The sequence below is a fragment of the Tyto alba genome, unplaced genomic scaffold (assembly GCF_018691265.1).
Source record: "Tyto alba isolate M040663 unplaced genomic scaffold, T.alba_DEE_v4.0 Super-Scaffold_39, whole genome shotgun sequence".
NCBI lineage: Eukaryota > Metazoa > Chordata > Aves > Strigiformes > Tytonidae > Tyto > Tyto alba.
In genome coordinates this window covers 13,347,114-13,369,047 of record NW_024881314.1, presented here as the reverse complement: position 1 = coordinate 13,369,047, position 21,934 = coordinate 13,347,114, and the positions used below count along the sequence as shown (strand labels likewise).

At 43.9% G+C, this 21,934-nt stretch overlaps 1 protein-coding gene across 2 annotated transcripts in view; it reads left to right on the top strand.

The window, feature by feature from the left end:
- Nucleotides 1-21,934, top strand: part of MAP2K4 (mitogen-activated protein kinase kinase 4) — a 103,641-nt gene that overhangs the window by 18,993 nt on the left and 62,714 nt on the right. For both annotated transcript variants that reach the window (XM_032992085.2, XM_032992084.2), the window contains exon 2: nucleotides 19,833-19,935. In XM_032992085.2, the coding sequence (XP_032847976.2) occupies nucleotides 19,833-19,935 (103 nt within the window). The remainder of the gene's footprint in view (nucleotides 1-19,832; nucleotides 19,936-21,934) is intronic.

The following is a 21,934-nucleotide window of genomic DNA, read 5'->3' as shown; positions in this document are numbered from 1 at the left end:
GAGGGGGCACCCACAGCTGCTCTGGGCACCCTGGGCCAGCGCCTCACCGCCCTCATCACAAAACATTTCTAACCTAACCTAAAGTGTTAACCTAAACTATAGTTTGGCTTTCTAACCAATCTAAACCTGACCTCTTTCAGCTTAAAACCATTGAATGTGTAGATGAAGGATCTAAATTTTGTCGACGTGAGGTTTGACCTGGTGTGGTAAGGTGCTGGGAGCGCGGGTGTGGCTCGGGGAGGGGCTGGGGCCCGGACCCTGGGACGGGCCGAGCTGCTGCCGGGGCAGCCGTGGGTGCCGCAGGACCGGCTGTGTCTGCCAGGCCGGAGAGCTGCTGAGGGAGGTGGCAGTGGCTTTTCTCTCTGTAGATTTTAACCGGTTGAGTTAAGAAGAACTATTAGGAAAGTACTCAAGAAGTTTCTTTTGACAGAGAAAATACCCCATTTCTTCCCAGGAAAAATTGTTTACAGCAAGGACAAATTTTGGTGTTGAGTCTTCCATCAAAAATACTGTTGACGGTTACATAGTGACAGTGTGTTTGCTTGAATTACCCCCAATATTACTGTTTTAATTATAGTTTTTTCTTTAAACTGTGTTTTAAAGTGTTAGGAGTCTATTAGATGACTTTGTGCATGTTACATGCAAATGTCACATTTATTTTGAAGCAAAGGATGATGGAAGCATTAATGCATTTGTGAATTCTCTTATCCACTTAAAGACTTTCTGTTTCACAGGCAAATTTTGTAGCTTGTGTTTACCAGCTATTAATGACAATGACAGGAGCCACAGTTTTTTATTTGATTTATATTTACAAGTCTGCAGTCAGTACTCAGTAACTGTTGGCAGTGAAACTGGTGATGCTTGCAGTGGGCAGAGGGGGTCTTGCTGGATCTGGCACTGGATGTCACGTACCTGTTGACCTCTCCTGGTAAGTGATGGTTTCTTTTGTGGATCCACTTTTTTTGCCAGAAGAATCCCATCTAGCCTTTAATGTGAAGTAGGGTTTTTTTGTGCCAGGAAAGGAAAAGGCTGTTGTTCTCCATGCAGGAAGATCAAAGGCGTGCAGCGGAGGGGGATGCTTTGCAGATCCTCTGTTCATTGTAAATGAAGGGAGTGTAATGCAGATGTTTGAATTTTTCTTGTAAGCCATTGTCAAGTGGCAGGATTTGATCCCCATTTCTCTATAGCTCTTTCATGGAAAAACAGCAAGTATCTCAGTTCAGGATAGCAGCTTTGCCTTCTTGAAGAATTGAACAAAACTACGTTCTGTCAGGTGAGACACAAGGTCTGTTAATTTTCTCTTGAGCTCTGTTTGAGCGAGCACACCATTAAACCGTCAGTTTATTAATAAACTATGAAATTAGGGGGGAAAGGTTGCAATGTGACCGACTTCCTACTATGCTAAAAAGAGCAACTTTTTTCTAGCAGCTTCTGCTGTGCGTGCTGGGGTGTAGCTCTGTGAGGCTGCTGAATGCAGTACTGAACCTCCTGTGGCTTAAATCCCTGTCCCTTTCCCATGACATTTCTTACCCAAGTGGCAATTCTCAGTTTCAGTGTGGCTGGGCTCCTGCCTGTGCCCTGCATCTGCCCTCTCTCAGGGCAGTGCTGTTCCCAGGGGTACTTTCTTCCCATTTATTTTTTGCTGACAATTCTGTATAGCAAAAAAGGAAAGGGACAGGGCCTATTCTTTCATGTGTTTTTTCTGTTGCTTTCAGGGTTGCAAACCTTAAAACTGTTTGAAATGCATTTCCCAGAGTTGGATATTAACATTGTTTCCCAGTGTAATTTTATTTCTCCTCCTAAGAAGTTGTGATAGCATTAAAGTAATGCCATGAACAAATATATTTTCATAGGCTAGCTGTTTCAGTGCTTTGGCTACTTTTTTTAAAAAACCCCAAACTTGTATGTGTGTGCCATCACACTTGTTGGAGTGACAGCTATTGTATTTCCATGGCAGCAAGAGTTGTGCTATTATTAGGCTTCACTTCATCTACTTTCTCTGGTTTTGTTTTGATAGCTAATCAGCTTCATGTAACTTTTTGTGCTTGTGAGCATCAGCTTGCTAACTCTTCTGAACTGGTATTTACCAAATCATGTGTTGGGTACAAAGTGCCCTTCAGGGGACACGTGAGACTTAAATGTGGAGTAAAACATCATGTTGTGTAAAAGCAACAAAAGCATGCACGTTACACAGTTTACTGCCTATCCTGTACTTGGCAGGTCGTATTGAAGGGGTTTAATGGGTACTGTATGTGTTATTTAAGAGTATTCTGAATAAAAGAGGAGGACAACATGCTCCCTAGAAAATGGAGAAGGATAAAGGAGAGAACCCTGGCACAGGACTGGCGAGCAGGTCGGTGAGGGTGTGTTTCAAGGGGCCAGTTCTTCCTTTTGCAGGTGAAACGTGCTCTGGCACCGGGCCTGCAGGTGGGTGGCCAGGTGCTGAGCTCCCAGCCGCGTCCTAGCCCACAGTGGGGTTATGTTTGCATCGCTGGCCCCTTTGCTGACAAGAAACCAGAACTCAGATTTTATCATCTCGGTGGCAATTTTCATACGACCTATGAATGAAGACAATTATAGCTTTGAGAGACTTTTGTCAGAAGATACTCCCGGTGCATATTTTTTTTATTAATATATATCAGAACAGACTTTTTGGGATCCTAACCTTGGGGTTTTAATAGCAGCAATTTTCTCCTATACCACGAATTTTAACATACAGAACACCATAAGTTAATGTGCATATTATTTTTCTTCTTTTGTAACTAATATGTAAAGCTAAAGCTATGATATTCCAAGAAAAGTATGCTTTATGCTTTTAATTGCTGGTGAAATTACTTTATTATATCTTTTCAGTTGAATAAATTTGGGCAAAATAAGAAAAGGAAGCAGCCCAACTATCAGATATGAGGAAGTAAAAAAAAAAAATAAAAATAAAAAAAGCCCCAAGAACAACTCAAAAGAGAGTCTTATGTAATGAGCTTCCTAAATAGTGTTAAAACTGGATTATTTGAATCCAATATCCTTTCAATTTTAGACATGTATTTTATACTTTAGGTGAAAGTTGCCTGCTTTGACAAGACTGGTTTTGCTAAGTTTGCTAAACTGACCTAATTAAATTTTGGGACTGTGTTTAAAAACAGAATAACATTTTTTGAAACTGTATTAAAAAACAAACAAACAAACAAAAAACAACAACAACAAAAAAACCCAAACAAACAAACAAACAAAAAAGTGTGGTGTTTTTTTTTCAAGTAATCAGTTAGGATTACAGTGCTGTCTGCCATAGCCCAGGAAAAAGAACAAAACAGATAAACAGACCTGGTGAAGTTTGAAAATGCTTTGGGCATTTGAATATGAGAATATGTGGAACATTTGAATATAAGAATATATATTTGAATATGTGGAACAGTTCAGTGGTATTCTGTTCACTGTATCTGCTGATGCAAGATTGGATACTCATCAGGTTAAACTAGCAACAAGGTAGGTTTAAAAGAAACCAAAAACTAAAACAACCTAAAGGGAACTGGTTCCTTATGCGCTGGGTAGTTAAGCTGTGGAAACGTTGGCTCACAGTGTTGTGGGTGTTAAAAATCTAGAGGTGAAGAGGAGGGGCATGGACAAGTTCTTGGAGGGGAAACGGTCCAGTCCTGCTGCGTACGGGGAGCACCTCTGGGCGAGGAGGTCAGTGGGTGCATGTCCGGGAGGGTGCTGAGAAGCAGGGTGTGTGCTTTGCATGGTCGTGTAGGGGGTCCTAAACCCTCCTGTAGGCCATGGGGACATTCAGCAGCAAGGTGGTAGGTTTGCTCTGGCAAAGTACAGTTGGTCCTGTGTTGAGCGAAGACAGCGCTCCCCACCCCACATGGTCTCAGGAAAGGAAAGGACAGACACACGTGCAAAACCAGGGATAAGCCACCTGCCCCTCAACATCGAGCCAAGTAAGAAGGCACACTGCAAATGAGATGCCATCTTCTGATGGGGTGGGGTGAGATGGAATCCTGATATTGCTTAGTGTGTACCTGTCTTGAAGACTGCTAGCTGGGATGCTGTTAATGGATGGAAATGAGTCCTTCAACAATTACTAGATTTTATTTTTTTTTTTTTTTTAGGCAGTTCCTAGTAGCTGTATTAGTAACAGGATGACACTGAAAAGCTTGAGTGCTGGATGACAAACTAAATTATGCTTTCTGTTGATGAACATAAACTTTCAGTTCTTAATTGCTTTTAATATTTTTTATCCTAAACACAAAATAGTGGAGTCTGTGATTTTAGTTAGGGAACCCTGGCTCAATTTTATTCCTCAGTGAGATTAAATTTACTATTTATTGTAATTCTTATATGCAGCTGTATTGGGATCTTTTAGTTAATTAGCTTCTTTCACTTAATGTTCAGAAGTGTGAACAGTAATGAAGAATATGTGTTCTGGAGGGAAAACAACATTTTGCAATATAACATGGCTCGTTTATAGATGTGACAGGGATTAAAGCTGGCAGCTAGAGGCAAAGTATGAAAAATATCTGCTGGATGTCTCATGGTGAGAGGGCCGCTTGAAAGTTAGAAACAGTTCATTGTAGAAGTGTCCTAGGGTTTCTCAAGCAGCGGCAGAATACAGCTGATGTGATTCTTACTAGCTTTTGTCCATAAACTAGGAATTTGAATTATTTGCTGTAATTTATAGCCCTTGTTGTTTATACTGTTTCCTTGTCCTTGCACCTTGGAAGAAGAAAGTTTCAGTAGAGAGAGGGATGGCCAGAAGTGGCCATGATTTGCACAAGTAAATGTTACTTCTCACATGATTCTCATGAGAGTGTTTAAAGGAAGTGATGAAAATCAGAGTGGATCTGCATCTCCAGACAGCGCCCCCCCCCCCCCCCCAGCCCCTCTCAGGAGTACAAAAGCCTAATTATACTAGGAAGAGAACAACGGCAGTTTGATCCTGCCTGGCATCGTTCACAGATACAGGACTTTTAGGTACATACAAATTCAAAACTGTGTGGCCATGGCTTGCACCCCCTTGGGCTGGATTTATAAAATGCCTAGGAAGTATTTCTGTATGGAAGAGGGAAGCCATGGGGAGGGGGGAGTATTTGGAAATTACCAGCCAGAAGGAGCTGTAAACTGTGGGCCAAGTGCTTCATAAGTTTTGTTTCTCCAGGGACACTGAACCCTTGCATCTCCTAAGTAACTGGGAGTTACAGATGCTGAGCAGTAATACCCTTGCAATACCTGCTGTCATACGTGCTGTCAAGGGTCTTGAGGGTCAAAGTAGTATCCTGCCCATTTCAAGACAGCCTGGGAAATGGTGGTTACATCAGCTAGGTTTTGATGAGCTACACAGAGTGTTTTTCCACGTTCATGCTGAGCAATTTGTGTAGTGATGAGCTTTCAAGGGCGTGGACTGTGTGATCCCCAGGTGCTGGTGTGCCCAGAGCAGTCCAGCACTAGGGAGATGCAAAGGAAAAAAAAAGGAAGAAACACTAGTCTTAGGAGGATGGCAAAGTGAAATTTCTCATAGAGGTAGCTGGTTTGGTGAGTTACGGCCATCTGTTTTGTGACTCTGATTTAATGCTCTGGTTCTAGGGAGTTTCTGCAGCTTAACTGCCCAGTGCATAAGGAACCAGTTCCCTTTAGAAAATTGTGGTAGTGTTGAAGGAGGTAGCGCTGGTTTCCTCACCCTTTCCTGTGCTAGCTCACGGTGTTGAGCGACTGGTAGTGAGGGTGGTGGGGATAGCAATCTGGGTTAAAACTAATCGGGGGGGGGGGGGGGGGGGGGGGGGGGGGGAATGTTAGGGTTGAGCACCTGGAGGGAAGGGCAGGGCTGCTGCTGCTCCTGGGGGTAACCCAGGTGTGAAGCAACTGGAGATCTTGCTATGCTGGTTCTTTGTGACGGGAGGTCTTTCTTTGGTGTGATGTGACAGTGCTGAGCACAGTGAGACCTAAGTCTTAGGGTCAGGGCCTGCAAATAATGCTGATAATGCTGCAGCATAAATACATAGTATTAAAAGCACTTTTTTACAGTAATAAAAGGTGTAGTAATAAAAAGGTGTGGTAATAAGAAGGCAACTCATCATTGAAGTTCCTGCACTGGGGAAGGAATGAGTTTGTGTGTCCTTCAGGTGAGTCTGTGTCATGGAGCAGGCGGCTTTGAACTGAGTGGTAGACCAGAGCTCTCAACAAAAGTTACACCTCCTGATTGTGATTCATATGCTGGAGCCAAGCTCTTCAGGGGCTTGGTTTTGTCTTAGCTGGGAACACTGGAATTTTACTCATTTGGAACCACAGAGAAAAGGAAAACCACAAAACCATCAGCTTCCTCTTTGCAGGTTAATGTGATGCAGCTCTTCATTTCTTTATAATCTTACTTTCTGCACAGTGTTTGTTCTCATTAGGAATATCTATATGGAGATCATTAGTAGTATTTTTTTTGTTTTAATATACTCTTAGATCCATCCCCTCTACACTAACCAGCTGCGGAGTTCTTTGTTTAGAGTTGCATCAACTGATACACCGAAGCTGTAGTCTCTGTAGTTCCTTGCTGCAGATACCTCGGCTGTTGGGTCAGTCAGAGTTGGTTGTGTGCAGCTATCCAGTTCTTCCTTCAGGAAGAAATTGAAATGCTGTAACACTTCCATCTATATTACCTTTGCTACCAAAAATGAAGATTTCTGCCACATAGGTAAATACCCACAAAATTCATCAGAGCAGCCAACTGTTGGCCTTGTTAGAGGTAGTTTCGGCAACCTGCCAAGGTGGCAGCGCTGTGACCAAGTCCTGTGTTGTGTCCAGCCTTCAGCTGAGGCATGGAAGAGGTTTGATACCTGCTGCCTTCTGTCCTTCCAGCACAGCAGCAAAGCAGCGAGGTTCACTCCTGGAATTTCAGGTATTTTGGCAGCTGAATGAAAAAGTTGGGCAAGAGTGCCAGTTCAGTGTGTCTTTCTGAAGAGGTTTTGATGCTGCCAGGCTATTAACTCTGCGAGTTCTGTTGGAAACACTGACTGTTGGACATTTCCTGGCATATCTCAGTGGTGTGAAATGAGGGCTCCTTCCTATGCACCTCTTCATGCTACACCTATTACTAATTCATATTGAAGGCTTCAGAAGACAGCATAAAGTGTGAATTTTTATAAGCGCACAAGATGTTAATTTTTTTTAATAAGAAAAATGTGAACCCACAAAGTGGTGTTCATAGTGCAGTGGTTTTATGTTTAGTAAGGCCTCTGAGCGCTTATTAAAAGTCCGTTATTTTGGTGCTGAGAAATAACTGGACTTACAGATGCGTTTGGTTGTTTCTGGATTTCAGCATGAAGAGGAGTTTGAAGAAAGTAATGGAAAGTAAACAGAAATTCAACTTCTTTAGTTTTTTTGCCTTATTTATTTATTTATTTATTTATTCCTTACAGTGTGAATTTTCCTTCATTTTCCCTCTCCAGTTCCTTGAAAAGCAAAGTAGCTATGATGTGGTAGCAGGGCACTCGTGGCGATGGTGAAGGCATGCTGCACAGACCCCGGTGCTGGGTCATGTATGCCCGTTGCAGCATCAAGGATTTGCTGTCCTGCGAGACAGGGCCAAAACATATGTGGACCTGGTGGGGAGAACCAGACCTGTTGGCATGGCCGTGGTGAGGTCCCTGCTGCTGCTGTGCTGGACGGGGCCGCAGAAATTCAACAAACTCGGGTTGTCTCTCAAATGCAAATGCCAGGGAAGGAGCTGCATGACGAGGGGAGAGGGTAGATGGTAACAGGGTGTTGGGCATGGGTGGCAGCTCCTGTCTCTTCTGACAGCCTGAACGTGGCTGAGCTGCTGGGCTGGGTTCATGTTGCACAAACTGCCTTCATGTCTGAACCAAACATTGGGTTGAGTTTTGTGAACTGCTGCCGGCTCGCAAAGAGACAAAAGGATGGGATATGCTCAGGGAAGTGAAACCCAGCGACGGTTATTAAATACAGGTGTACCAGGGTTGGCTGATGAGGTCCTTGAGCCAAAGTGTTTGGAGGCTGAGAGAGTATCTGAAGATTGGATGTCATGGGGTTAGTTACGGCTCTCTTCACTGGCATGGTGGAGTGCAGGCCGCTGTGCTAGATGGGCCACTGCAGCTGCTCTTATGCTGTGTCTTTGGGTGTAGCCCTTATCTCGAATTAGAACAATTTTTTCTGAAATTCCAAATTGGAGAAGTACAAAAATAGATCATTGCCTATCTACAGACACTGCTTTTGAAGCTCAGCGTAAAGTTGCCTTGGGTTTAGTATCTAAAAGTTCTCTGAAGCAGTTAAACGTTTAAAAAAACACCACAAACCAAACTTACAAAAACTAAAAGCTTTATATGTTCTGTAGACTTGTGTTTTGATTTCTTGCTTAGCAGTTGTACATACCTACATTAAAATTTAGCAGAACTAAGCAAAAATGCTTTTTGGGACCATGTGTTGCTGGGTGTTTTTAAGATCCAGACCAAAATAGTTTTTGATGTAACAATGCAGATAGGTAAATAGATTTTAAAGAATCTTGCAGCTGAGACAAGGCTTTCAGAATAGCTCAGCTCCTCTTTAAGTCTGTAAAAGCAATGGTTAGGTGTTTGAAAGAACAAGATACCAGGGAGCTCACAAACAAGTAAATCAGCTTATATGAAGCAGATCCGAACTTGAAAATTTGGCTTGGTGTATTTTTAGCTATGCATAGATATCAGGTGATAGTATTTGGAAAAATAAGCATATATTGCGAAGCTTTGGAACCAACAGTGGAAATCTGCTGCCCTTGCATTGCAAAGGATTATTTCTTGTGGAAACAGTGCTCAAATGGAGAAGCAGCCTAGTGCTGGGATCCGTGTTACCCTTGCCCAGTGGAGTCTGGAGCATGTTAAAATCTTGTTCCAGTACAAGTCTCTCCACTACAGCACAAGTTGTTTCCAACATTTTATTTGTGTGTGTTAGAGCAGCCTGAACATTTTCAGGCACACACAATTTCTCTGCTTTACCTTTTTAGTTATTCAACCAGTTGGTGACAAGTAACACGTGCTGGTAGTGGTTCTTTTTTCCCCGACTGTGAAGCGTTCCTGAGATGTTCCTCTTAGCCTTCCCCTGGCCAATTTGACTGGTTGTAGCTTCAAAACAACTTAATCTATTTTCTTAAATATGCTCTATGTGCGCGTGATGCTTGTGGCTTAGCAGTAAAATGAAGTGTCTGTTGCAGTGGTGGTATCCTTAGGCTGAGGTCTGGCTGAGTGTGCCGTGCCAGTGTTAACTGCTGCTTCACTGCCTGCCTTGTTGGCTCATTCTGTGGTTCTGAGCTGCATTTTGGGTTACCTGGGCCTTTGTTCAGGGAGAAGGTTGTGTCCTGTCCCGCTCACTGCCCAGTTGCCTGCAGTACTGTTTGAGCTCCCATCCAAGCAGGTGGCCTGTCTCCCCCAGTAGTGCTTTGGTACCCACACACACTGCCCAGGGGCTGCCAAGGGCTCATTTTAAGGGGAGATGTGAATGTGAGAGTTGCACTGGGAGCAGTATCTTTCAGGGTTGGTGTTGCCTGACTGACCCTGTGCCAAATCCACTCGGAAAAGTACCGCTTTGTCAGGCAGTGTCCTCCACATAGATGATATGAGGCTCAGAAAATGCCTGCTTGGTTTAACAGGCTTGATGGGGAGAGAGAAAAATGGAGCCTCCTATGCCACAGGGATGTGGAGCAAAATGTTCTGCAGTGGGGGAGAGCAGCACTGGGACAGGGAGGGAGCTGGGGAGTCAGATGCTTCCCTTGTTTTTATTGGCATCTTGGGAAGCGTTTTGCTTAAATGAGTCGAGATTTGCTCTACTAATCCCACCCGAGACATTAGTGAGTCACTGCCCTGTGGACCTCTTTTCTGTTAGGGAGTTCTCAGCAGTTACATTTAGGAAATCCAGAACTGCTGTGTCAGGATATGCCTCCTGGCTTGGTGGCAGAGGTCTTTCCTCATTCTTCCCTATGGATATCAGGACAGCAATTCCTAACACCCAGTGCTCTTTTGTGATTTCAGCAGGATCCGGTTGTGGTCTCTTCCCTTCAGAATTAAAAAGACCTGCTAAACTAAAGCTAATGTGAGCAGAATTGGCTGCTCCCCCCAAAATAATTGTGCCTTGAAATGGAAGAACTGCCCCCAGTTCTCTGGTTCTTGCTTTTCTTCCCAATCTGTGGCTGTAGCGCTCTTCGGTGACTGAGTCCGAGGTGTTTATCAGAGCCGGTGGGATGCAGGCTGTGATTGACATTGCCACTTCTCTGGCATAAGGTAGCTAGAGGGATGATGGAAACATACTTGTTGCTTTATCCAAAGAAACTAAATCCTTTCCATTGACCTTAACCAAAGGCCTCAAGGGCAGATTTTTTTCTTTGCTTTTAGTCTAAGTAAAGGCTCTTAAAATTAAAAAGAAGAAAAAAATAAAACAAACAAGCCCCTCCCCAGTCCTCCATACAGTATATTTTATAATTTTTGCTGTGCTCTTTCATAATGAAAAAGTACCTGGCATGGCCCTTTGCATAATTTATTATTGTTTTACATCAGGAAGGGCTCCAGGTGCCTTGCAATAAATTTCTAAGGGCAGTATCATCATTTCCTTCTGACAACTGCTCTGGTACAGTGTCATGGTTTGAGCCTGGTCGGCAGCCAACCACCACGCAGCCACTCTCTCTCCCTTCCCCTCTGGCAATGAGAAGGGACAGAGAGCCAGGCTTGGGGTCCGAGATAGGACTGGGATGGGGAAAAAATCCCCCTTTATGGTCACCAGCCAAAGGCAGACTTGTTAGGGGAAGAAAAAAAAGAACATATATTTATTACAGACACTAACAACACATAACAGAGTAGGGCAGTGAGAAACATTGCCACATTTGAGAACACCTTCCCCCCACCCCTCCCTTCTTCCCGGGCTCAGCTCTGCTCCCGATATCTCTACCTCCTCCCCCAGTGGCGCAGGGGCAGGGAATGGGGGGTGCAGGCAGTGCTGCCACTTCTGCCATCTGCAGTGGCGGGAGCTTCTGGAACTTGTTCCCCCTGCTCCATCGTGGTCCCCCTCTCACAGGAGACAGTCCTCCACAAACTTTCTCCAACATGAATTCCTCCCATGGGCCGCAGCATTCCCCACACTGCTCTGTCATGGTCACCAACTTTCTCTAGCTGGAGTCCCTCCCACGGCTGTAGCCCTTCCCAAGCTGCTCCGGCGTGGGACACCCCCGCATGCTGCAATCCTCCCAGCACTGAATTACAGCAGCGGGGGCTGCCTTTTCCCACAAGACCCCAGCCTTCTTTGGGCACAGCACCTTGATTACCCACGCGGAAACCACAGGCCATAAATTAATGTCTGCTCCACCGTAGATCTCCATGGGTGTCAGGGGGGGCCGCCCTGCCGTCTCCCCACAGGATACAGGGGGGTCTCTGCTCCGGCACACCTCCCCCCTCATTTCTTCCTCCGTTCCACCACTGACCTTGGTGTTCACGCAGCTGCAGCGACTTCTCCTCACAAGTCCGACTGCCCGTCACCACGTCCCTTCTTAAATACGTTATCGCAGAGGCGCAGCTGATAGGCTCGGCCTTGGTGCAAAGGTGGAGCTGACGTGGAGCTGGGGGAGCTTCTAGAAGCTTCTCACAGGGGGCCGCCCCGATAGCCCCCTCCCCTGCCACCAAAAAAACCCCACCGCTCACTCAACCCAGGTCATACAGTCTGTGCAGGATTGTACCACAGCTGCCTCAACCACAGGTAGCATGAGCATTTCACAGTATTTGTGACTAAACTCAAGTGCTACTTTGAGATCAGCCCCATTTCCACAGACATCTGGTCTAGTGGTGCCTCCCACACACTGGCCAGTTGAAGGTACCTGGGGCAACTGGACCCTCCAGGTTCTCTCCATTGGTGTTTCACCAAGCTTGGCATTTGACTGCAATTATGAGTGATGTGTTAAATAATGCTCTCCAGCAAGAAATTGCAGGAAGCTGCTGTCTTACACTAGTGCTGCGTTCTTCTCTCGCTTGGCAGAGCGCTGCCCGTCACAGCCTGGCACGAGCACTGTTGTGCGCCTCGCCGCGCATGTGCAGCCATGTGCTGTTAGGTTCAGCACACAGTGCTTGCCCAGGCACAGATTTAAGCTCTTTTACCACAGCTGATCTGGTCCCAAGACTCAAATGGTTTTAACTCTGTTTATGGCTGTGTATGCAAACGATATTTCCATATGGGGGTAGCATCCTGGACAATACATATTAAAGGTTAATGGTGGATTTTGGAGATTTCAGAGATCATTCTCCAGTCTTTACTGTTGGGAATTTCCAGTCTGAGGAAACTAATCTTAATCTGATTGCAGTGTTTTGTACTTGATGCCTAACCTACTTTAGCCAGGCTTCATCATGGAGGTATTTATAGAAGCTGTTGCAAGTGCTGTTGGATATAGCACAAATCATTTATTGCAAGTTGCAAAGGTGCATGTCTGCTGGTGCGGGGAGCGTCTGTGCAACTGTGAGCCACCTCCCAGCCTTAAATCACGGAGATGTCTTGCTAATGTTTTGTTTAGTAGAAATGTTTTACTGTGTAAGGGTTTCATGAAGGTAATGGCCAGCAACCCTTTCAGTCCTGGCTGATCTGGGCTTGTGTGTTTTTGTAGTCTCTAAGTGGAAGCACACTTAGGGCTGTAGGTGAATTATGGATAAATACTCTTTCTAATGAGGTGACTTCTAAAAATGAGCATAATTAGAACGTTCCTGCAGTGCAGAATTGTCATCTCTGATTTGAATGCTGACTCTTAGATTATACTAAATTGAAGGTTTAATTGAAGGGCAGGAAATATCATTAACAGACACATATACAGAAAATACTTGTACACTTGAAAGTTAGTTTCTGTAGTTACAGTTCTTAAAACTAATAACTCAAATGCCAGGCCTCTTCTTTCATTCAGACTCCCCAAATATAACTGCACTATATGCTGATGGTTTTCATGTTTTATTTCAAAATTTGACTAGTTTTTTCCTTGAAAAATGGTTTGTCTTTAGGGCAGGCTGTAAACCTACTTTAGTTCCAAATTAGTTGTGCTGATGTTGAAGTGCATCCATGAGCCAGACTGGGAAGGAGGGAAATATAACTGAAAGGTTGGAAGGGTGGATGTGTAGGCAGAACTGTGCTAGCAGCAATAGAGATAATGAGCTGGGGATCCTGGGTGCATTCAGGGACAACAGCAGCTGTAGGACTGCAGCTCTGAACACTGGTAAATGCTCCTCTGCTGTCTCTGTATCAAAGCAAGCATTTTGTTAGCAGACAAGATCTAACAATCTGGAAAGTAAAAGCTGTTGGAAGAGCAGAGAGATCTGTGTTGTTGGGGGTTTTTTCCATCTCAGGTGAGAATTTGCACTAGCTTTGCTTTGAGATGCCCTGTAAGAGATCAGTCCTGATAGTTTTCTCTTAAAAAAAATAACCTCAGACATTCAACTCCCTTTCCAAACAGAAGCAAATCACCTAACCCATTGGGCCTCCTGACATCCCTTCCTCCCCATTTTGTCTTTTTGTTGACATGTTTTAATTATGCAAGGGAGAGGTGAAAAGGTTGCACAGCTCATTGCAAATCCTTTGGTGATCCTTCCTGCTGTTTGCTGCCACAACTCCAACTCCTGTGGTTGCATTTATTTCTTTCTGGTTATACTACAGTAAGGAAGTAGACTGCAGGCTTGGTTTCTGGTGTATTGGTACTCCACAAACAGCAGAGACACATCAGCATCTGACCAGAGAGATTCACCTTTGCACTATGGCAGAGTCATGCTCACACTGTTACAAGAAGAAGTTGGTATTGCAGATGTGAACCAAGTGGAAAGCATTTTGGTAGGAATCAGTTTGTATCCCTGCAAGACAGAAGCCTTAAAAAAAAAAAAAAAAAAAAAAAGAAAAATCCATTAAACTACTTCTGTTTTGCAAATCTTACTGCCTGGAAAGTGAGCATTTTCTAATGTGTAACCTGAACATTGTTAGCAGTGTTGTTGAGATGTGGCACGCAGGGATGGGGGTGAGGAAGTTCTGGGAAGAAATTAAGATTGTTTTCTCCAACAGGAGATGACTCAGAGGCTTGAAGAAATCATAGATGTCCTAGGTGAAGTAAAAATAGTAATAGAGAATATAACTCTGGAGGAATACTTTTGGACTGCAAGTTACCTGCTAGATAGCCATTTCTTCTTTTGTCATCTGGTTAACTGTGGTTGTGGTAAAGGGGCCTCAAAAAGAGTGATGAGAACCCAATTGCAGAGTCAAGTGCTTGGATTAATCCTAGTGATAGATAGCATCACATAATTCTATACTTAACCTAGCATCCATTCACCAGCACAGCAAGAAACAAATGCGTGCTGTGAGCCTGAATTATTCTGTGGCCATTGTGTAGGCGGGTCTCCAGTGTGAGCTTGGCAAGGCTTCCCAGCTGCTTTTCACTGTGTCTGTTTTGGCTGTGGTCTATGAAATGCCAAGGAATGTTCATTTGTGGAGTAGCAGAACACAAGGGATCACATCCTCCCTTACCTCAGTTCCACACAGCAATCTGTTGCTAAAACAACATCCTTTTAAAAATGGATTTGAGAACAAGAATACTATTGTTTTAATGCTGCAACAAGTTGAAATAAGATTTGTTATCCTTATTGATAGAAGATTTATTTATTTACAGTCAGAAAGCTATTTTGGCTGTCTGTCTTCTGAGAGCAGCATAATCTAGGATACAATCCTGTTTAGATTCCTTCAAAACATAAGGAATTATTTCCCTTACCGCTTCAGCTCAGCCAAAGCCAAGGCCATCCTGCATTCAGATATAGTCTGGACTTAGTATAACCCTTAACATACAGCTGAACACATCCACTAGTCAAAGTTGGGAAGACCCCAAGTTGAGAAACATCATAGTTTCAGGTCTGGTTTTAAGGATTACCTGATTTTTCAAAAAGCACTATGTTCCAAAGTTAGTTTTGGTTTCTTCCAAATCATTATTTCTCCAGTAATCTTTACTTTTACTGTTCTCAGAGAAGTAGATGAGATAGTGGTTGATGATTAGAATTATGTATCAAGTTAGCAAAACCTTTAAAGGACATTTTATTTACATAAGGTGGATATTTCTGCAGCACATTTTAGAACAATTTGGAACACACAACCTTGATGGTGATCGGGGCATTAGTGAATTTCAGAAACCACATTAACCCCAGTCCTCTTTATTACAGCAGAACAGGGTGGTCTGAATTAAATCTGTGCATAGCAATATCACCAGCAAAACTTATATCTAAAGAAGCTCTCTTGCCTCCAATTAGGTCTGAGTGATGTTTCTGCCAGGAATTGGGATGTGGAGCTGTCAAAAGTCTTTTTTAGGATGAAACTCAAGACTTGTAGAGTACGTAGCTGAAGTACTTGATTTTTGAAAGGCTACTGGAAAACTCTCTGACTCTCATCAGACTTCTAGTTCATTTTAGTGTGTTGTTTTGTTTATAGTATGTGTTCCTATGTGACTTCTGCTGAATGGAAATTCCCAGCATCTCTCTGGATGTCCATTTCTCCCTGGTCATGTTCCTTCTTCATTGTCTGAGCAAAAGCAAACCATCCTGTTTGCTTCCCAGGGGCAGGTTATGCTTCCGTGTTTGTTGGATTTGTAGAAAATCCAGCTCTAGATGATGGATTGACATAATTGAAACTATGTTTAGAAACATACTGAGATAGAAATCAATAGACTGCCGTCTGACAGTGTCAAAAGATGTTCTGTCACAGTGAGAAAACAGGAGGAAAGTTGCTGTAAAACGTTTGCAAGTAGTAAGAATAGGGAGCATGTTTTATGAAGAGATTTTCTGATAGGAGTTTGTAGTTATTTATGTCCTTTTCACTGTTGGGCCATGTTCAAAGGCAAGCGCTCTTCTAAGTTGTATAAACATTGCTGTTAGAAAGGGAAAATCTTGTGATGCTGTATTATCACCCTTGAAAGAGGGGTAGTGTTTCAGGCACATGAATAAAACAAAACCAGAAGAATGATGAACGCTGTAAATCCCAGGACCCAGACGGAGGTGGAGTTTGTGCTGCCATAACAGGACAGGTGAGTGAGGGGCTGTATGAAAGTTACCTGCAGGTCCCTGCCCAGCACCACCACCCATGCCTGTCCAGACCTGGGGAGCGTGGATGAGCAGTGGGGTTTCAGGCATTTGTACGTGGCTGGTAAGTGTTGGCATCCCCCAGATCCTTGGCAGCAGTGAGCTCAGTCTAGTTTTGATCTGTGTAAGAAGGGAGATGCTGCCAGAGAGGTCTCATGGGTCGGCTGGGTGACGGCACAGTGTTGTGGCTATGGGACAGGTCGTGCCCTCACAGAGGATCCTGCCAGGAAACCTCCAGTTCCTCGGTGGTGGCAGACCTGCCTGCAGCTGTATGCTTTGGAGGAGCCTTGCAGGACTTCTTGAGAGAGAGACATGAGATACAGATTGCTCTGCATCTCTGTTGGCCAACGATACCTTTAGTGTTACAGATTGAATAGATTTACAGTGGAGGCTGTGAGACCCGGGAACAGGTTCCGCAGAGAAGCTGTGGATGCCCCATCACTGAAAGTGATCAAAGTCAGGTGGGACAGGGCTTTGGGCAACTTGATCCAGTGAAAGATGTCCCTTTCCTTGGCAGGGGTGTTGGGCTAGATGATCTTTGAAGGTGCCTTCCAACCCAAACCATTCTGTGATTCTATGAATACTTCTCTTGGTTATGCAAATGTGTGATCTTCCAGAACATTGGAGGTGATTGACAGCAAAGATGTGGAGGGGTGATAAGTTCTGCAGAAAGTGACAGACTCTCATTTTGATTTTTATTCAACAACTCCTTTGTTTCTGGGCCATGTATAAGGGCAAATTGACCTCTTTGCCTTCTTTTAAGTGATTCTTCTGCAGTTCATTGAACACATATGCTGCTAGAGCCTGAGCTTAGAAACTCTTCTTTGCTACCTACAACAGCTGACCCGTCCTTCTCTGCACAGTTTGTAGCACCGGTACTTGCTCAGCAGCAGGGTGCTGTGATTCAGGGAAGAGGGAATGCCTGTCAGGGTGTGTGATGTGTGTGGATAGACAAGTATTGAAATGACAATTATTACTGTCACTCTTCAAAATGTGTTGTTGCTGTGTCGGTGCCTGCCTATCACTGTCTACGTAGGCTTCCCATTGCTCTGCCTATTCTAGAAGATTTTGGAGTGTCAGAGTCTGAGCAGGAGAGGAGTCTTGGTTATTCTTATGACGGTGCTACGTGTATAAATGCAGTCCTTCATGTCATCTTGCACAAAGTGAGTAATTTTTTGCATATACATAAGTAACATAAATGAGATATTCCCCATGCTACAGAGCATTGGACAGCCTCAGTGAAGGGGAGTGAGGGAGGTCGGTCAGAATTTAGAGGTATGAGGCCATTCTGTTGAACTTAGGGAGGGACACTATGGCTTCAATCAGAAGCTTTTCAGAAGGATAGTTGATGTGTAATATGTAGAAAAAAATGTCTTTATAGGAAAAACATTAAAGAAAGTTTTGAAAATGCTAGTATTGTTCAAAGGTGGAACCTTGTACTGAAAAGTCAGTTTGTTAGACAAAACTGTTAATGGATATTTTGGGCATTCTTTCATTTGCTAAACTACATTATTTCTTCAATTATTTTTTTTTTTTCCACAAGACAAAATAAGAGGATGCTACTAGAAGGAAAGTACCCCAAAGCAGACCAGCTTTCAGCACCAGCAGTGATGTTTCTCCATATTCTGATGAACAGATCTATACTTTTACTCTTGAAAGGAGGAAGCCATTCGTTGCTTACCTTGTAGTGTGCTCAGGATTTTAAAAAACAAATATTTTATTGTTTGACTCCTTCTAGTGCTACAGCCTAGACCCTACTGTGCCATCTCTTTTTGGGTAACATACCCAAGAAAGATACATTTGGAGTGTTGAGCTCTGTGCTGCAGCTGTCCTCACCCCAACCAGGCTGGGAATCCTCGCTTTCTCTCTTCTCCACCATTATTAGTGATGAAAGGCCCCGTATCACTCACTGGGACCTTACAGAACTCTGATGGTGAATTGTCACCAAAAAGTGCTGATGTGTTGTTTATTTTGGGTGACTGATGCAAAGCTTTGGATACTTGGTTTCACAGTGTTGGATTTTGTACAAGATTTTTGTGTGTAACAGATCGGCTGATTTTTAGAAAATGCAACATGTATGCAGATATTTCCAGATTACTGTATTGCAGCAGGGTCAAAACTGAAAGTATGTACTGGTAATTTAAAATGAAAGGTTTGATAGAGGAAATAGGTGGTCGTCTCTAGGTGGGAATCACAAACGGGGCAATTGGAGTTGTACTGCAGAACTCCATGTGCGGTAGGTTGAGCAGCAGCACCCGTGTCCTGCAGCGAGACCTCAGGGCAGAACTTAACCCAAATATATCTGAACCTGTCACTTGGCATCCAGTGTAGCTCATCTGGGGTGGCAGGCACTGAGAAGCCTCAGCTGGGTGCGGATGGGTGTCTGCTGGTCACAAACTTTCCTTCGAGACTACAGGTTTGTGTAGATGTATGTTGCCATGATGATCTTAACGGTCCTTTCAAACCTGAATGATTCTGTGATCCTTGCAGTATTTCACACCCTGAAATTGCTGTAAAGTGCTTTGACCTGTAACTATTTTTTTCTCTCTCTTTTTTTTTTTTTTTTTTTTTTTTTTTTTTGGTCTCAGAGTTACCTAAAACATCTCTTTGTACAAAGTAGAGAAATGTGCAGAGCAGGATGGTGCCCTCTGGCTTTTCCCAGGAGGGCTGTGAGGTGATTGGGAGTGCAACACCCGTTCTAGGGTGCAGGCAAAAGAAGGTTGTTGGAGGAATCCAGGTATCATGCCAGCTTTGGGTGGCTGATGCCTTCTGTGATGAGCAGCAGTGAGTTGTTAAGATATCGCCCAGGCAGTGGGAAGCCTGGGAGTGTTCAGTCATAGGCTCATGGGAAGATGGGTTGGAAGAGGCCCCTGTCTCGGTGTGCTTTGGTGGAGAGGAGCACATGTTTCCTGCAGCCAAATGAGAACGAGACAGGGTCTTCTGCAGTCTAGTGGGAGGGCTGTGAAGGGACATTTCCCTTCTTAGTCCCTGATCCTCCTGCTGCTTGAGCCAGGTCATCTCAACTTCAATTAAAAATACATAGCCAGCAGCTGGAGTGGTGACCAGGACTCCTCAGACCCTACTATTTATTTTACTTTTTTACCCATGATTTCTCAGTTAGCTACAGAGCAAAGCTTTCTCTTTCCTGGTCACCCCTCTGATGGGCAGAATTTTGGTCCCTGCTTGGTGACACACTCGGCAGAAGGAGCGCACAGCACGAGCCTGGTTATCTCCGTTTGCTGTTAGGCTGAGAAGGGTCAGGAACCCTGTCAGCCCTCCTACGATTGGGGTCTTAGATAAACAATATCCCGAGGTTCCCTTTCCCCTCCTCAGTGCCATCCAGCCTGGGCCCGATTGCATGCCCAGGCTGTGCTGAGGGGTCGGGCCCCTTTGCCACTAGGGCTGAAGTTGAGCCTGCCAGCATGGACCTGGTTAAAGGGCTTGGTGTGGAGGTGCCCTGTGGCTGCTGGTAGCCCTGGCAGCTGCTGCCGGTACCCCAGCTGTCACAGGAGGTTCTTTGGACACCTCACTTTGACAACTGACTTGGTATGAGATGGGGGAAGACCTCGTGGTGAGAGCTGACTCTATTTCTTCATCCCCATGTCCCTAACATAAGCTATGATTTGCTAATGTTGTGAAATGCATTTTCCTTTTCTTACGATATGTTGTTTTTTTTCTGTTTATTTCCAGATGCTCTTAATATTTTGTTGCTGACAAAAAGTTTACTTTATGTTCATTGTCTCCCAGGTAAACGCAAAGCGCTGAAGTTAAATTTTGCAAATCCACCTTTCAAGTCCACAGCAAGATTTACTCTAAACACTTCTGGAGTTCCTTTCCAAAATCCACACATGTGAGTATAAAGCCAAAGGCACAACTGGTGGAACAACTTTGAAATTATTCAGCCAACATGCAGTGTTATTTTAAATGCAGTTTGATTACTTCAGCTATTTGTAGGTTGTTCAAATCTGCCAGTTTGAGTCACTGTAGAACATATTCCCCCTCCCCTTCCCACCCCCCCCGCCCTGAATTAAAAAAAAGGTTAAATTTGGGATCTTCCTGTTTTATACTGGAGCTACTGCATTCCAGAATTCATTAAATTGAGATAAACTGTAGCTCATAATGCAAGATATACTTAGAAGTAATTTCCAAATCTATTCAGTGTCATTTTCCTGTCTCTATTCAGTGCTTATTACTTTTCATTAGAGAGATGTTCTTGTTTCTGTGTTGTGAAAGACATAACTGTGATAGATTTTTATTTTTTTTTTTTCAGCACTAGAATAAACAAAGGTTTGAGGATTAATCATTCTACCAACATGGAGATGTCAGGGAGTTAAGCAGTGATTAGCTCTCACTGAGTTTTTTAGACAGCTAGCTACAAGATATCCCTATCCAAAGTTTGAACACAAGTGTGGCACAGAGCTGTTCCTGATGCTAGTAAATAACAGTAGTACATCATCACAGAAAATATTAGCTTTGTATCCTCAGATCCACCAATCTAGATGGATGGGTGATGCCTGTATGTGTGGCAGAATGCAGCTAGCATGCAAAGATGTCCTAAATTTTTCCCCTCTAAGTTCCCCAGCAGGTCTCAAGAGTTTTGTCAGTGTCAAGTCTCAGAAACTGCACTTGCAGCTTGCCCCGCTGCCCAGATTCTCTGGGGTGTCCCTGGTTATAGGCTGCTTATGCTTGGCTCTGCATGTCACTGCCTCTCTCCTTTAGCTCAATGCCTTCTGCTTCCCCAGGATATACCCTCTGGGGTCTGTTCCTCTTTCTGGTAGCTTCTTTATGCTGGGTATTTTCAAGCAAGCCTTTATTGAGGTAGAAACGTGTTTCTGATGAGCTATCAATGATAATAACAACATTGAGAAATTTTATAGAGTACTTTAGATGATTCTTCTTACTATCCCAAGTGATCTTTCTAGCAATTCCTCCTCTCTCCTCTCTGTTTTCATCTCCAAAATAGGGTATTCTTACTGATTGTAGAGGTAGCATTTATATATTTACTTTTTGTGTCTCATCACATCATCAAACCCTTGTAACAATTATCTGTAGAACCCCATCTGGGGCTTTTTTCCTCTCTCAAACCTCCCTTATCCATTAAATAAAGGACTTAGTCTCAGCTAGCAAGTTCCCACCATCAACCTTCTATAGGGATTTGACTTTTCTGTGTTTATCTGCACAGATTTCTGTCTCAAGTTCACTGGAAGTCACAGTAGCTTCTGTCTAGCACAGAAGGATTTTCTGTGACATCAGTGTCACAGAATGAAGTCAGTGGCATCTTAAGTTTCATGGATGTGCAAGTGACTGACAACATTGTCCATCAAGAAGGTGCTGCTCTGTCTCTGTGGGAGTTGCAGTTATTGACAGGGGTTGGATCCTGGGCTGGTTAATGGTGTAACTGGTTCTGAGGGCTTGGAAGTGTTTTTGGGTTGGATATGATAGCCGTTCAAGGGTCAAAAATGATGGTGATGTGTCTGTGCTAAAGCTTTCTTGGGAGGCTACAAGCTGTAATAGCTGTTTCTGTTTGAAAGAGGTGGATGCTGCTGATTGGATTGCTTTCTCTGTGTTGAGGCTGACTAAGCTTGGATACAGCCAATTCAACCTCATGTCCTTTGCTGTCTGTAGTGAATGCTGTTCCTCAAAAGTGATGTTCACATCCCCCAGTTGCACGCTTCTCTCAAGTGTTTGTCTCGCAGCTGGTGCATCATGGTGATGTGTCTGCATCTCCTGCCTGCTCCCCAGAGAGACTGGAATGTTTTTTCCCATGTTGTCTAGAAACCTTTCTAGACTTCAGATTTGAATTGGATATTCCAGACCTCTTGGTCTAGATGCATTCCCGATGCAAGGTG